Source organism: Parasteatoda tepidariorum, chromosome 4, assembly GCF_982258835.1.
Source record: "Parasteatoda tepidariorum strain Cologne lab strain chromosome 4, Ptep-v5.0, whole genome shotgun sequence".
NCBI classification, from domain to species: Eukaryota; Metazoa; Arthropoda; class Arachnida; order Araneae; family Theridiidae; genus Parasteatoda; species Parasteatoda tepidariorum.
In genome coordinates, this window is record NC_141758.1 from 47,662,940 (window position 1) to 47,679,514 (window position 16,575).

The 16,575-nt window shown below is 28.3% G+C and overlaps 1 protein-coding gene across 2 annotated transcripts; it reads right to left on the bottom strand.

Moving 5' to 3' along the window:
• Positions 1-99: 99 nt before the first annotated feature.
• LOC107449089 (endonuclease G, mitochondrial) lies at positions 100-15,593 on the bottom strand. 2 transcript variants are annotated; one of them, XM_071182242.2, is made up of 5 exons: positions 15,538-15,593; positions 12,962-13,448; positions 5,819-5,931; positions 5,120-5,300; positions 100-2,723 (listed from the first exon to the last, which is right to left on the bottom strand). In XM_071182242.2, exons 2-5 carry the CDS (start codon positions 13,445-13,447, stop codon positions 2,619-2,621), a joined length of 885 nt encoding a protein of 294 aa, XP_071038343.1. In that variant the 5' UTR covers position 13,448; positions 15,538-15,593; the 3' UTR covers positions 100-2,618. The 2 variants fall into 2 exon arrangements, with proteins under 2 accessions (XP_071038343.1, XP_071038342.1); XM_071182241.1 differs by having other exon boundaries at positions 15,355-15,589.
• Positions 15,594-16,575: the final 982 nt, after the last annotated feature.

Here is a 16,575-nt window from a genome sequence, read left to right on the forward strand (position 1 = left end):
CTCACAATTATCAATAAATCTTTTTATCAAATAAAAATATCACATAAATGTTATGTAGACACGTAATTCTATATAATCAAACTAAATTAAATAAAGATGTTTTAAAAGAAATAATCAATTTATTCAGTAGATCCTAGACACACTTGAGCAATAAACATTACAGTAAATTTGACATTCAAATTTCTTTTTTTTATTATACATATCAATACAAAAAAAATCACTGATATAAAAAATTAAAAAGAGAAATGTCATATACTTCTAAGATATTTTAAATAATAACAACACATTTATTTCTTTATAGAACATTTGATTGTGAAGCACAAACACTAAAAAAAGAAAACTGACAATGTTTTCTTAGACAAACTGTTAATAATATTAAAAAGAAAAATATTGAACAGAAACATTTGAGTAGTTTTCAATAAATTTATTTAACATGTTGAGCATGATAACTAAAATTTACATGAAGAAAAATCTAATCTTAAAACCAAAAGTTATAAAAATAGTTTTTTTTGTCATCTCATCACAATTTCAAAGAATAATTCAAAAGGAAAAAAAAAATATCTAAATAGAATTTACAATGCTTTAAATTATACTTTTTCTTGATAACTAAATATAATATATGAAATTAAAAAAACAATATTTCAAACTTATTTTCATAAATTAATAATTTGATCCTTTTTCTAAAATTCAATATTAGAATAAATTGAGAAATTTCTTAAGTTTCTTTTTAAATATAACAAATAATCTCTTGAACTATGACGTTAAAAACTCTGGATGAAAATTTGACCAGAAAAGTTTTTTTTTCTTTCCTTTACAGCATATCCAAATATCAATAAATATTTGTATTAAGAGCAAGAAAAAAAAGTAATAAATATTTCACAAGTTTATAAATGATAAGAGTACACTATTAAAATTTAAATAAATAAAACACAACCACATAAAAATACCAAACTATTTATCTATTTTGATAAATTCAAGCAATAACTTATTTGAAGAAAAAAAATCTGGCATTAAAACTATTCCATTTCTACTTAAATATTCATACATTTACTTTTATAAGTTTCAAAAGTAAACATGAATGTTAACAAAGGTAGTCGAATAATTTCCTTCTTCCTAAAAAAACAAAGAAATGCAATAGTTTTAATTATTACTAGTTCTTTTCTGTTTTCTAAGTAACAGCCCCAATAAATATATTAGTAAAATGGATAAATAAAAAATTTTTTTACTTCAAATTCCATTAAAATAATTGATAAATTTTAAAAGAAACAATCAGTTTATTAAGTAAATCGGGAAATTTTTTGATGCATGATTTTAAAAATTAACTGGGTGAAAATATCTTGAAATATAGATTTTATGTTCTCTCAGTAAAACCAAAATATCAATAAATATTTTTATTATAAGCAGAAATAGAAATGTAATATGCTTTAAAGCATAAACGCACATTAAAATTAGATGACAAGTTCACATTATCTTATCATGACTCTGATTCCTCTACAACCTGCAAACTTTCATCAAACAATTGCATATAATCCACCATCATTACCATTCCACAGAGGAAAAAGTGAATTGCTCACAGCACACATATAGTATATCTGTTTAAACTTTTTATGAAGCTAAGTTAAATTTTTAATATGTACTTTCGATACCATCGATTTAAAACATCCACAGAAAAAATAAGTTGTACCTTAAAAATAGTAAAGTTTTGATTAGAAAATATTTTTAATCAATTTTAAAAGTTGATAATTTCATCAATAACAGAGATTTTTTGATATGATCATATTTTTTATTGATTTATAAGTACATACAGGGTGGTAGAATAAAAGTGAACCGAGTGAGTGATGAATACGATTGGACGTGAATGTCTGCATGTACCACACAATATGATCAAAACCGGTTAATATCTTAGTACAAGTTATGTCAGAGAGATCAGTGCACATGTGAAATTGCTACTCACAGTGCAGCAGAGAGTGCCCATATAGCCCGCCAAAACATGGTTCACATTTACACAATCTTTACTCCTGACAGAGTGGTTAACAGTAATCAGTCTGGTGTCGGCCGAAGCTGGACACCTGATCTGTCAGTGTGTGATTACTTTTTGTGGGGAGCCCTCAAGTCTGAGGTGTATTGCAACCACTCTCAGAACTCTGTTCTCTGAATCATTTTTATTTGAGCCACCCTCCCTGTATAATGTACACATTTTAATGGCTTCGATAAGAAATAGTGGCTTTCAAGAATTTTTATTTGGTTCATTATAGTATTTTGAGTTAATGTGAAAATTTCTGAAATGGTAAAAAACTAGTATGGTAATTCGTTATATGGCACTTATAGGAAGTTTTACAAACATAAATTATTCAGCACCATTGGAATAGTTTCTAGCTCACTAAATTACAAAAAGTTTTCATGTCATTTATAAATATTTTAAACTTAAATGGTTTCTTGACCATTTAACGTACAGAAAATTATGGGGTATACATTTAAGAATACGTAGAAAACTGGCAAGTCCAAATTTTATTATTTGACATATGGAGAAAACAGTACTATCTATACAGACGATGCAGTACCACTGAAGTAATTGTTTGCTCCATATGCCAAAGATTTTCATGTCAGCCATAGACATTTCAAGCTCGATGGGCTTTATGACCATTTATTGTGCGGAAAACTGTGGAGGGAATATTCTGAAATACTAAAAAGCCAGCATTTCTTTCAATGACATCTTTTGGAACCTAGAAAAAATAATAGTTTAAAGTAGTAATATAAAACATAAAAATATTATATCAGTATACTGGTGCTATATTAGCATTTAACCAAGTAAAAAAATTAGTTCACAGAAGCACAAGTGAGTCAATTTCCAAAAAATTGCTAATTTTTTCAAATTAATAAATAAAGGTAATAAGATAAGAAGAAATATTTCTAAATAACTTGCTCTACATTTAAACTTATACTATTGTAAAAATGTAGTCATCTGGCACAAATTTGTAAAGATTTTGAATCTCTAAAAATAAGATTTGCAACACAATGAAATAACCATAGAAACTTGCAACCGTCGAAAATAAAATTAAATTGTTCAATTTAATAAGCACTTTCTAATACAGACCTGTCATCTTTTAAGGCTTTAGTGAGAAATGTTTGTCAAATAATCAAAGAGATAGTAAATTTTATGATTTTACATTAAATATGACATAATTTTGAAGATTAACATACATGTTTAAATAACAATGCTAACTTGCTAAAATAATTTAATTATCTATATCAGGGTGCGTAGCCAAATCTTTGAATCGAAAATAAGCACTTTTTAAAAACTTTTCAAGCACTTCCCAAAAATTTTCAAGCACTCAAAAAATTCATATTCAATCAATGATATTATTGAAAAACAAAAACTTTTTATAAACAGTTTTAGAGTTAAAAGAAAAAAACCAAAAAGAAACGGGCGTAAATCGAAACAATCAGTACTTTCCCACATCACCGAGTGAATTCAACTTGACCCTGAACTCAGAACAAAAGTACCCTTACCCCCTACGTCAAAAAAAGTGTTAGAAGTAAAATAAAATAAACAAGAACAAAACTAAAATAAATTAAAAAGAAAACAATTTCATAAGGATCTGATATTCTCTATCCGAATTGGAGCACTCGGGTATCGGTTTCAAGTGTGCGCGCATGCGCAAGTCATAACGTGGGTACGACATGAAGTCCGCGTGAATGATTACGTAGCAAACTCCCCATTTTTCGTGAAATGCATGGGATCCACCAAATATCACTGAAGGGAAAAAAAAATTATTCGAAAAAAAAGCACTTTTTAAAAATGCCAGCTGAAAAAAGCACCTTTAAAAGCTTTTAAAAACGAAATCCCCAAAAAAGCACCTTTAAGCACTTTTTACAAATGCTACGCACCCTGTATATGAAAGATCTAATAAGTATGGTGTGATACCTTGAAATGCTTAAGAAATTTTAAATTCCTTTGGTTATTTTACATTATCCTACCATCATTTTAACTCTCCAATTGTTGAGCCATTGAGTAAAATTGTACACAAATTTTCCTGTTATGCACTACTCTCTCAATGAATAACATGTGGAGTAATTGGCTTTTTGAAGTAGGAAATATTGTAGCTAAAAGTTTAAAAGTTGGGAAAAGGCCGTAACCAACGCTCAGAGGTTTAAATATTGTGTAGAGCTAGAAATTCCCAAATTGATGGCTCTAAGAGACCCATGGAAACTTAATATTTTATTTGGGTAGAATTTCAAAATTTCTTAGAACATCCTATAAGCCAAACTTTTGTACGTAAATCATAATGGTATCAAATGTTATGTGATATAAAATGTATATTCTTAAAAAAAATATATAAACTAAAACTAGATAAAATATATAAACTAAAACTAAATAAAATATATAAACTAATTAGTTTAAAAAAATACATAATAGAAATATAAAAACAGCAGTTAACCTAAACAGAACTATACAAGTTACATCATTGCTTTCCACTTTTGAAAATTAGTTGGCTTGGCATTTTAAATTAAAGAAATAAATACAAATATTTTAAATTTTGATAAACGTCAATCTGTAGAAATCAATGCAAAGTTACAAGAATAAAATTCATACTTAACTAAAAAGAGTATTTTTTACTCAAATAAGCCAAATTTGATGCAAAATGCCAAAAATATTTAACTGATCAGTTTGAAATTGTGAATAAAAAAATATTAATTCCTATGAACTTATGCAGTTTTAGAACAATCACTAGAAAGGAAGCCTAGGTCGAAAATAAATCATTGCTAGAATTACATTTCTCTAGATATAATAGTTTTTTCTTTAAAAAAAATAAAAATTAAATATTTCAAAATAAGTTTAATTTCTTAGGAGAGAAACAATTGAATGATATAGATAAACAAACTCGGACAAAATGAAACAATTTCATAATACTAGGAAATATACAAACTTATAGCAAATTGAATAACTTAAAAAATAATATACACAAGCATAAAAAAGACATGGTGTAAATTTCATAAACAGAAAATTTTGAATAATTCTCTTCCATTTTTTATAAAATAAAAAAATAATGTGTAATACTACACATTGATAGTTTATACAAAATGAAATTTCTAAAATTAAATATAAAAATATACTTACAAGAAATGATTTGAGAGGCACATTTTCATCAATCACAGTATTTGGCATTACATAAGTTTCCATATCAAATTCACGATTTTCCGTTTCATAAACTACAACTTTAAAAAAATGTGTAGGAACAGCCACATTGTTTTTTCCAATGACTTGATATTTCACATACTTTTTACCATCTGTCTCCATTCTAAATTGAAATATAAGAATGAAATTAAAACTAAATTAAAATGCTAAGCTGAACAAATTCTTATAATAAGGAAAGGACTGAAAAATATTAATTACTATAAACAGTGCTTATCGTTTAATATGATCACATCAGTATTTCGAGATTTTGATTCCAACAATGGTATAAAATAATGCATTCTATTTCCCGTACCGAATATATTCTCACAGTAGAAATCAGATGGTTGCTTTCTGGAGTATTATATGTTAAGAAGCAACCTTTATTGTATCACTTATACTAAAATGTCTAATAGTTTTGAATTATAAATATTTAAAATCCAGTAGTTCATTTGCACTATCCTTGTACAATAAAATAAAGAGGTCTTAGAAAAATATTAATATGATTAAATTTATCTACAATTTTTTAAAAATTGAATCTATGCACTTGGAATGAAAAAGTACTTTTTTCAGTTACTCATGCTCCAGAACAACTAAAATACAAAGAAAAATGAAGCAGAGATTAAAATTCATAAGAATACAAACCTTGGCAAATACAAAGGTCCAGAACAAACATAAACATTTTGATATTTCTTCACTTGATGCCTTACATGCTTCTCTAAATTATTCCATGCATCACGGTTAAATCCTTTGCCAACCTAAATTAAATATAAAATATAGTGTTACCAAATATAAAAAGTACAAAATCATTAAAAAAAAAATGGACAAAATAAAAATTTAAGCAGAACAGGAGAACAAAAGTTGACTAAAATAGAAAAATACCCCTGTAAGATAGTTAATGTAATATCATTGATGTAATATTGTTACTATAATCAGGGGTCCATTTAGAAGAAATTTGGGTCCGTTAACGGCCCCTTCATAAAATATTTTTTCATAAAAACGGACCCTTTCACAAATTTGTTTATCTTCATTATTGTTTTGTGAATCGAATAAACCCTTCCCACGGGGGAAAACAAGAAAGATGGATGTAAACGAATTAAGTTTTGTCTTCAGCAGACGCTTCTTCCATTATTCGTCCAAAATGAATACTCTGCGTTTAGCAGTGTAGGCTAAATACCAAATATTTGTATGTTGCATCTCTAATTTAGAAGCCGCAATTGCTGTTAATTTTTGAAAATTTAATTTTTTTTTATTATAATTTTACAGTGCTGAGTATAATCTTGAATCTATTTACAATTTAAAAATTTATTGAAAAAGTTTTTTGCAATAACCAGATCCTATTTGCACAAATTCATAAAAGTAGGACCCTAGTTTAGGGGTGCTCAACCTGTGGCCCGCCAACCTTCGATGTGCGGCCCGCGGCCGCAATCTGAACAAAATGAAAAAAAAAATTAAATATTTGTTTTTGAAAAATAATAAAAAAAATTCGGTAATTTAAATTTACACTTTTAAGTTTTTGACGCACCCAATCTCAATCAATGTAGTTTTTCGATGGTTAACGCTACGGATTTCAGCATAGTTTTAAAAATCTCAAAATTTTTAATACATCATTATTACGATTTACGAATTTTAATTACCACTTTTGACGCTTTTCGTATGTGCCGATTCCAATGACTTTTCGGTAGTTATTGCTACCCATTTTCAAGTAGTTTCTGAAATAGCGATTTTTGAAAGTTATGAAACGCTTTATTTGTGCAAACTTCATGGAAAATCTAAATGACTTTAGATCCTTTCTTCAACAGTTATTGCTGCACCTTCCCGCCCGGTTTTTAAAACTTCGATATTTTAGCACGATATTATTTACAAATCGCGAGTAAAGAATCGTTCATTTAGATAACCATTTTTTGACATGGCTTATTTGTAACGATTTTATCGCAAATCAAATTATTTTTCAATCGTTATTTTAGAAATTATTGCTACACATTTCTACAAGGTTTTGAAAGTACCGATATTTTTTATACGCTATTGCGACATTTTAATTTCAAATCCCGCCTTTAAATTACATAAAATTTTGATGGACTTTATTTACTCCAATTTCATCTGAAATATAAAAGTATTTTGGTTAGTAGTTATTACGTTTTCCCGTGATTTAAAAAGATTATGATATTTTTAATACTATGGTTTGACAGCAAGCGAGTTTTGAATCGCGCATTAAAATAATTATTTTTTACGTGCTCTGTTTGTGCCGATTTTATCATTTGCGTTGTACCGATTTTAACACGCATTTTTTAAGAGGTTTTTCGAACGTGTTTTTTCTTCTTTCCCGTTATTGCTGCATTTTTATTTGTGATTTAGAATATACCTGATATTTTCACACAATATTACAACTCGTGAAATTCGATTCAGTTTAAATTTTTTTTCGTAACTTAAAAAGTAATTACGTATCCAGGGCCCGATTAACCTCTGAAAATAGGGGAAGCATAATAGGATTTTGGGGCCCCCCAAACTTGAGCAAAAGAAACTTTTGATCGCCCATAAACAATACATTTTAAAGAGAGAAGAACCATGTGAAAACTATTAGAACCTTAGAAAGGAATACAGAGATCTTATGCAATCATGTTGGACCCTTCTTTACATGCTTTATAGTAACAAAAACATGAGAGAGTAGCTAGCACATATGTTAACAAAATTTAAATATTTCACTAAATTAAATTATAATATTACTTGTTGTTATACGAAAGGTTCTTAGCAAGATTAGTCTCTTTTTTACGCCAATTTGTTTACTAGCGGTAAAACAACACAAAATTCTAATTCAGCATAAATTATTGTTACTGCACCAGAAAAATCATACCAAATAATTTTCAAACATGAAACAAAAATATTTTTTGTACTAATAGATATTTAAAAGTCTTATGTGCTTAGTTCAACAATAAAAAACAGAGTAAAATTAAATTGAGCACACATGATAGAGAAAAAAGATTTTAAAAAAATAAGAAGAAAGCTCATAGGTTACCATTACATAGGTTTTTTTCTCGCTTTCAAATTCGCAAAATCTTCAATAATATCTGCTAATTGTAGCCTATTTGTAATATCACTCTCTATTGCTAAAAGCGCTAAACCACTTAATTTATTATTTGAAAGAGTTGATCTCAACCGATTTTTTATTCTTTTCAATGCAGAAAATGAACGTTCACTAGTGCAGTTAGTTATTGGAATTGAGAGCATTATTCTCAAAGCTGTCTCCACATTTGGAAAAGTATGTCCAATATCCAATGTTTTTATCATTTTTAACTTTTCAACAAGCATCCCATTTTTTTTCCCGAGAGTTTTTGCTGGGGTCATTTTTTTCTTCTTATTTCTTTTATTATTATTTTTTTGTTGCAAAAAATAAGAAATTGGGTCCTTAATTTCAGTCATTTGGGGGCCCCCCTAGAATTTTACAGGAGAAGCACTTGCTTCCTGTGCCTTTTCGGTAATCAGGCCCTGTACGTATCTAAGCCAAATCAACACCTTCCCAGGAAAAAAAAAAACGAGATGTGTTCATATTAAACGCGGTCCGTTTTGCAAAAAAAATAATTCAAAACACGGCATAATTCTTTAGTACCATGAACACGTGCAAGCTTAACAACACACATCGAACCTATTCTTTTTGTTGTCACATGTAATTTAAAAGTCATACATCGTAATTTGTATTTACGCTATCTGAAGATTGCGCATCGCATTTCGTATTAACATTAACGAGATTTAAAAATAATCCATCGCGTTTCGTATTTATGGGATTTAAAATCACATATCGCGATTCGTGTTCTGGCGTTTAAAATATCATCCGTTGCTACTTTTCTCGCAATTCATATGCACGCGTTTTCAAATCATATATCGCGATTCATATTCATGCATTTTAAAAATCAAGTGTTGTGAGTAGTTCTTTCGCAATTTAAAAGCCACACGATTCGTATTCACGCGATTTGAAAAACAAGCATCGAGTTTTTTATTTACGCAATTTAAAAATCACACATGGCAATTCGTGTTCAAGCAATTAAAAAATAACACATAGCAATTCGTATTCAAGCAATTTAAAAATAACACATCGCTATATGTATTTCCGCGTTTTAAAAACCCAGAAAGGAAGAACACCATCTAGGACAAATTCCAAAACTGATTATGTTATTTGCTCTAAATTTAATACTACCCACAACAACAGCTTCTGTCGAAAGACTGTTTTCCAGAATGAATTTGGCCTGTTCAAAATTACAGAGTAGTCTTTAAATACAATCATTACATTTGCATTTAATGGCTCAAAAAATGTCACATGATCAAGTAGATAAAATTATCACAATATTCAAAAATTTTGCAAATTACAGTATAACCATTAAGAAATTTTTTAAACCATTTTCCACCTTCTTGGAGCATTTTATATCATTTATGATTATATGCTGGGAAATGATTTGTATATCATTAAATTTTAACTGTATAAAAAATTTAATCAAGATAAGTTTCGTAAAGTAATGTAAATTTTATTGATTGTTAATTCATTGTGTATTAATTGTAAATAGTAAGTGTCATGTTAAAAATATATTCGTCATAAAAAGTTGTAAACAAGTATCTTAATAGTTTTTTATTATTAAGGAATATAGTTCCTTAAAATTTAATGTGTTTTCTTTCTTTCTTTTTCTTCCCTCTCTCAGCCTCTTATTATTAATATAAAATAAAAATGTCTGAAAGTTAAAGTACATTCCCTAATAAATGCTAAATCTTATTTTCCACTTAAGGGGTTTTGTTTTAATCATTTTTAACCCTATAAACTTTCTTTAAATCAAAGTATTTAACTTGAATTTATATTAATAACTAAAATTTTTATTTATTTGAAATTTAATTCTATGAAAAAAAATTTAACGTTAAAATTTATGTTTAAACGGACTTTTGTATTCGGTAATGTGATAAAAAAAATTTCAATTTTTCCATAGTTTTTTAATTATTTCAATTTATCTAAATTTTTTCTGATAAATTGATTCTGATTTTCGAACTCAGTTTTCCTTCTTAAGTAATCAGTTTTGCATTTTCTAATTTTAAACGTTTTAAAGTATTGTATTTTCTGCAAAGAGATTACAAGGTTAACCGACAAAAAGAATTTAGTGTTATATAAACAATGATGTTTATATAACAATCACCACCAACAATTGCTTTCAATATGTCGGTCTAAACACTTTGGCATGCGGCCCTTCATTGGTCAATCTGCTGTGCATGTGGCCCTTCACTGAGAAAGGTTGTGCACACCTACCCTAGTTGAAAGAATGTGACTTAACGTTTATTTTATATTCACAAATTACGAGTAATTTTTTCACAATTTTTCAAAAATAGGACCTTTCACAAAATGTCTGGACAGGCCCCTGGTAATACAATTAATATAATATAGTTAATGATAATAATGCAGTTAATATAATATAGTTAAACCATTAACTGCTTACTCTGAATTGAGTTCAGTTAGAAACTAGTTTCTTCCCAGCATAAAGTTTCTTTTCTCCTAATTATTTTTAGAAGGAAAAAACTAAGAAAAAATTATGTAAAATGTTCAAGAAATCAAATAAAGGATTAACTTTGTGGTAACATATGCATAAAGTTAAACCAATTGAAAAAAAGCGCAAATAATATAACATAAAATAGACAAACCATCATTTTTGTACTAAAGGGAAACATCTTTAAAATAACAAAATGATTTTGACTGTTTTAGGTGATATTATTTGACTTTCTTTTACGACGTTTTGACCATTTGCAGTTATTGTTGACACTCGATGAAAATCAGAGGCTAACATCTGCCCCAAGACCAGAAAGGATTAACTTTATTTAGATGAATTTTTTTTTCAAACAATTCAACTACTTTAACACTTTTTTTTACATCATATACTAATAATTTCTGCATTCTAAAAGTTCATAACCAGTGTCTAAATTACTGTATTCACTGAATTTTTAGACATAAAGAATAAAATATGTCAATCTAAAAGAAAGAGGAATTTTTAATGTCCTACAATCAAAAGAATTACTTTGACACATGAAACCCAAGAAACAAGCTACAACGATAAATAACCTCAAACAATGGTATGAGCTTAATCATATTGTTTTGATGTAGATAGATGGAAAAATAAAAAGGAAATTAAATTTCAAATTTATATTACATTTTTCTTAATAAAAGAACAAAAACAAAGTTTCTAATAACTTACAAACTGCATAAATTTACCAACTGGAAAATTCATACATGTCATTTCCTAACTTTTACCCACAAAAGGAATGAACTTACTCCAATTTTTATAAAAACATTACCTTAGACTTTTAGTCAGCAAGAATTCTCACCAATGGCAAAATAATGAATTTCTTTAATTTGAAAGGTTTATTTGGAGTGAAATGCATAGTTCGACAATTAACTATCTGTTGGCTTAAAACTTTATATTATATTTCTCAAAGTATTTATGATATATATTTAGATTAAATTTCATAAAAAAACAAACACAATCCTTTATGCTATACCAGGGGTTTCCAACTTTCATGAGACCGGGGACAGCAATTAAAAACACCAGTCAAATGGCGGGTCGCAACTTTAACAAAATTTTATATAGGACTTTTTAATGTTTGAAGGAACATTAAATATTACACAGCCAGATTTTTATCAAGTTGTACAAAACAAAAGTATTGAATTACAAATAATAATAAATATTTTCCTGGATTCAAAATCTGAGAAATAATTTTTTTGTATTTTTGGTATGTTAAATTTCACAGAAACGAAGAAATTAGTGTTTTTTTTTTTTGACAAAGGAAAGTATTTTAAATCCATATAGAATTTTTTCGAAAATAGTCCGCAAAAAATGACAACTACTAATATATTTTAGTTCGCGGGCCACAAAAAAAGGCTTTGCGGGCTGCCGGTTAGTAACCACTGTTCTATACCCTTTTGGATTCCAAAAAATCATTCTGGTATAGATGTTTTGCTCTTTACAGTATTTTAAAGAATGTAATTTTAATGACAAAATACAAAATCAGTTTAAATAGGTCCTAAGAAATCAAATTAAAAAAAATAAATCTGTTTTTAAAATTCAATGTCTCAGGAATTTGATTCTCATGAAATTTAACTAATATTGCTCAAATTTTGTATTTTTTTTATATTATAGCTATCAGCAGGTTGTTATTATTCTTAAATGAGAAAATGGTTTCCCATTGACATTTAAAATGTATGAATTTGGTCATAGCTCAGTCGCATACATAAACCTAGATGTGGCTTCCCCAACAAGATTTAAAAGCACACCCTATCCAAGACAAAAAAAAAAAAAAAAATTACAATACCAAATAAAAACACTAGGGTGAAGAGATATTTTGATATTTATAATTATTTTTATTTTAAGATAATAAAAATCATAATTACGATGAAAAAGAACTGAATTGAAACTTTATACCTTTCCCACATTGCTTTAGAATAATTACAGTCAAAGTCCATTTAAGATTAATATTAATCTAAAAAATAAACTGAAAAAATGTCTTATAAAAAAATATTTTTCTTGCAACTCAGTGTTATTTTTTCTAGAGTATGTACCCTGAAATCTCTGGTGCTCCCAGCGTGTTGTTATTTATACCACTGTTATAGCTTTATAAAGGGTAAACATATAATTTGCAATACAGTCCTCTCACCATAATTTATAATCTTGAAGGGTGAACCTGATACTCTTATGTGCTATATTTTAGGCATAATCATGAATGTCTACTTTTCAATTGGATAACTCTTTAAAAAAAAAAACATTCTATTACCTGTGGAGTAATATTACTCAATACAAAAGTATCATCTAAAAAGTCTTGCCGGCATCTATGATTTCCAGCTGCAGCCAGATGTCCTCTATCAAATCCGCTGCGCTTGTAATCTGAATTAGTGGATCTAAAGTAAGGATGAATCGATAAATCTTCAAAAAATTCACTTTTTGATCTGTTAATGTTCTCATTATGTTTAATGTGGTCTTTTGTCAAATGTTCAAATACCCAATTGGGTACTCTATTCCTTCTGTCATAAGATAGAATGAAACTTTTTCGAAAACTGAGAGTATCTGGATTTGTTAAACCGAATTCTTGAACTTTATTCAAATAGTCACCAGATACACTTATGTCCATAGGCTCAGCAGGAGTGGGTAGTAAAGCATTACCAGCAAATACTTCAAAACTGCTAGGAGTTTGCACTTTATTGTACCATACACCAGCAAAGAATCCTACAGCACCAGCTACAACTGAAATACGGGCAGCCATGCTGGGAATAAAATAATCATCATTAAAAATCATTGTTTTTTAAACACAAAATTAAAGTAAAAAAGGGGCAAGGTGGCTTTTATCTTTTAGGTGAGGAATGAGTTTCTTTCATTAAAAAAATTAAACTACTCATTTGGATACAAATCAAACTTGGAGAGTCATAAAAAACATTACAACAATAACTATATATGTACATTAGGTACCTATTACAGTAATTAATTAGGACTAAATGGTATGAAAAGTAATTTGGAGTTTTTTTTATGCCTTTTAAGTAATAAGGAGAAGATTTACATATCATGATCTGTGGCAGAATAAAAATAAAGAAAAATCATTACAGAAGGGACCAACTCGAAAGGTTTATTTAATAGCTACTCCCAAACAAACCTCTATGTGTATTATTATCATTTTTAAATCTGTAAGCTTAAAATCCACTTGGCAAATTGGTGATTGTAAACGGTCTTTAGACCTCAATACAGAAATATACTCAAATAGGACAAAATGTGTTCTTTCTTTATAAAATACTCAATATATGTACAATTTGAATGAATACATAAAGGCTATTTTTGCCTCTTTCTCAGGGAGTTTTGCAATCCTGCTTACGTAAATCTTGATTTGTACCATAAATGAGTTATTATAAGAAATAGGAGAACAAAGGGTAAAATCAAACAAAATTTATGATTTTTTTTCTATCCAAAAAATACAATTAGATTTTTCTCCATATAAATAAATATTATTTATTACCTAAGAATATAATAATGCTTGAAAAATAGTTAAAAGTTAATGACTTATATGGGATATAGGTCTACTTAAATTAATTATAAAGAAATTTTTTTAAGCATTAAAATATTTATGTGATAAAAGATAAACAGTGGGGGAAGATCAAGAAAAAGATGCAAAAGAGTATTCATTGAAAACCAGAGACAACATATGCAAATATCATCCTAATACACAAAAGCGGCAAAAACTTTGTTGTACCATTTTGTACTGAAGGCTATAAAAAGATGCGAGTTATGTGTAATGAATTGTGGTATTAAGTACCATTCATTTTGCGATAATAGGTTATTAGGTGTGATATTATGCGCTTCCTATATAGCATAGCACTAATTAGATCCCCTATTCTGTATGATATTAGAGGTCGTGTAGTAGAACAAGTCTAGATAGATTTATGGAATTCCTAGCCTACTTTGAAATATACTAAATTAAAGCTAGTAATTTCAAATTCTAAGAAAATTTGATAGCGCAATCTACGGAAGATTAATCGCTAAGTCTTGGCAACTTCCAGGCAAAGGCGCAAAAACATCACAGAAGGGTATAACTCGTAGGGGTGAGATTTCCGTATCGTGGTTGAATGAAGAACAAGTCTTCGCAACTTCCGGGCAGCAGCCAGCGAGAAACTAAAGAAAACATCACAGAAAGGGACAAACTACAAAGGTATAACTCTTAGCCACCCCAGGCAAACATCTACATGTTTTATTTAAAAAAATTAGCAAGTTTGAAATTCATTTAGTGCCTTGGTGATATTAGATGGCGCGACAGATCTCAAGATAGAAATATCTCCAACTTGACTAAGAAAGTAGTAGATATTAAAATTAGAGAATTATTGTTCAAATAAAACATAAAAGATTAAAAAAAAAAAAAAAAATAAAACACTGTAAATAGATTTTTTAAAACAAATAGAAATAAAAGCATATAAGAAACCAAATTTTTGGAAAAAATATTTTTCTGAAATAATCAGAGTTAAATATTTTTCTAAGTTAAATACGTAAAATAAGATTTAAAAGAAAAGAAAAATATGTTTATTATAAGTATGCTGTTCAGATTTTTTAAGAAAAAATGTAACATCATAAAATAAAGAGAAATAAAAATTGGAAGGGATTTTTTTCTTCTTTTTTTAAAAAAAGACATACCTATTTTTAAAAGAATAATAATTCTGATAAGTTCTACATAGCAACTAAAGCTCTTTTTCTTTCAGAAAGAGAAACACACAAGAAAAAGAAGCTTCCATTATATTTTTTAAAATAAATGCAGAATAATTTACTTATATTAATATAGAAATAAGCACTGCAACATGAATAAGATTAAACTTTTACTTTTGTTTTTAAAATAACTGTTTTCACTTTAAAAGCGGAAACGGAAGCAGCCGAATTATTCTAGAGTTGAGATGTTATGAATATAGGGAAATAAAATAATGGATCTATAAGAGCTGTAAGCAAATTATCAACACATTTTCAAAATTTTGTATCTTCTAAGCCATTCTCACTGCATATAAAAACTCATTAATGAAAATTATGCAAATATATTTGCGCTTGCAATGACATTGACATATTAATTTTTTCAGGAATATTCACATGGGGAAAATATTCTCTTTATTTATTTCTGTCACAATAATAACGCTGGTTTTGAAATTGTGGAGTCTTAATATTCATGTTCCCCTCGGGTCACAATAATGGGCTATTACGAGAATGCTTTAGTTTTTAACTATTAATAAAGTTACAGAATCAGACTCAAATTCGAAATTTCTATCAAAATAAATACATAATTTCTTTTACTGAAGGATTTGGAATTTTAATAAATATTATGTCGTACTAGACGTCGCTATTATGTACTCTATTTATGTCGTACTAGAGTTGCACAACGGGCAACTGGTGACCGCCTGGGAGACATCCCTAACAATGATTCGAAGACATGCCATTGCGATTTCGATCCTTTGCGGAGGAGATGGCTCTCCCACGTCTCCTCTCCCATCCCTCCCACTTCTTCTACGTCAATTTTGGCACGTTATTGTAAAACTAATTGAGCTAAAATTATAAATTAGAGAACCTGAAATGGTCGACGTGCGACATTGAGGGATTATGTCACATCCAGGGGGCAGTTTAATGTATTTTTTTATGAATTTACTGAATAAAGTAGTTGTGACAGAAGTAATTTTCAAGCTAATAATGTTAAAATGAAAATTCTGGTTAAAGATGTTCATTTGGTAACTTTCTAATATTGAGAACATTAAGTGGCTCATTAAGTGGGTAGTTTAATAATTCCTAAATTAATTTGTAACTCTAGATTGCTGTCACCCATTAGGCACAGTGGATTCGTCTAATGTGGCCTAAGTCGGGGTAAGATTTCTCGTTCTT

What these genes read in the sequence shown, in the direction of transcription:
- LOC107449089 (XM_071182242.2), bottom strand. Translation starts at nt 13,447, where the DNA reads ATGGCTGCCCGTATTTCAGTTGTAGCTGGTGCTGTAGGATTCTTTGCT. An exon ending in GGACCTTTGTATTTGCCAAG is followed by an intron (nt 5,301 to 5,818) that starts GTTTGTATTCTT and finishes ATTTCAATTTAG; the next exon opens with AATGGAGACAGATGGTAAAA. An exon ending in TGCCTCTCAAATCATTTCTT is followed by an intron (nt 2,724 to 5,119) that starts GTAAGTATATTT and finishes TATTTTTTCTAG; the next exon opens with GTTCCAAAAGATGTCATTGA.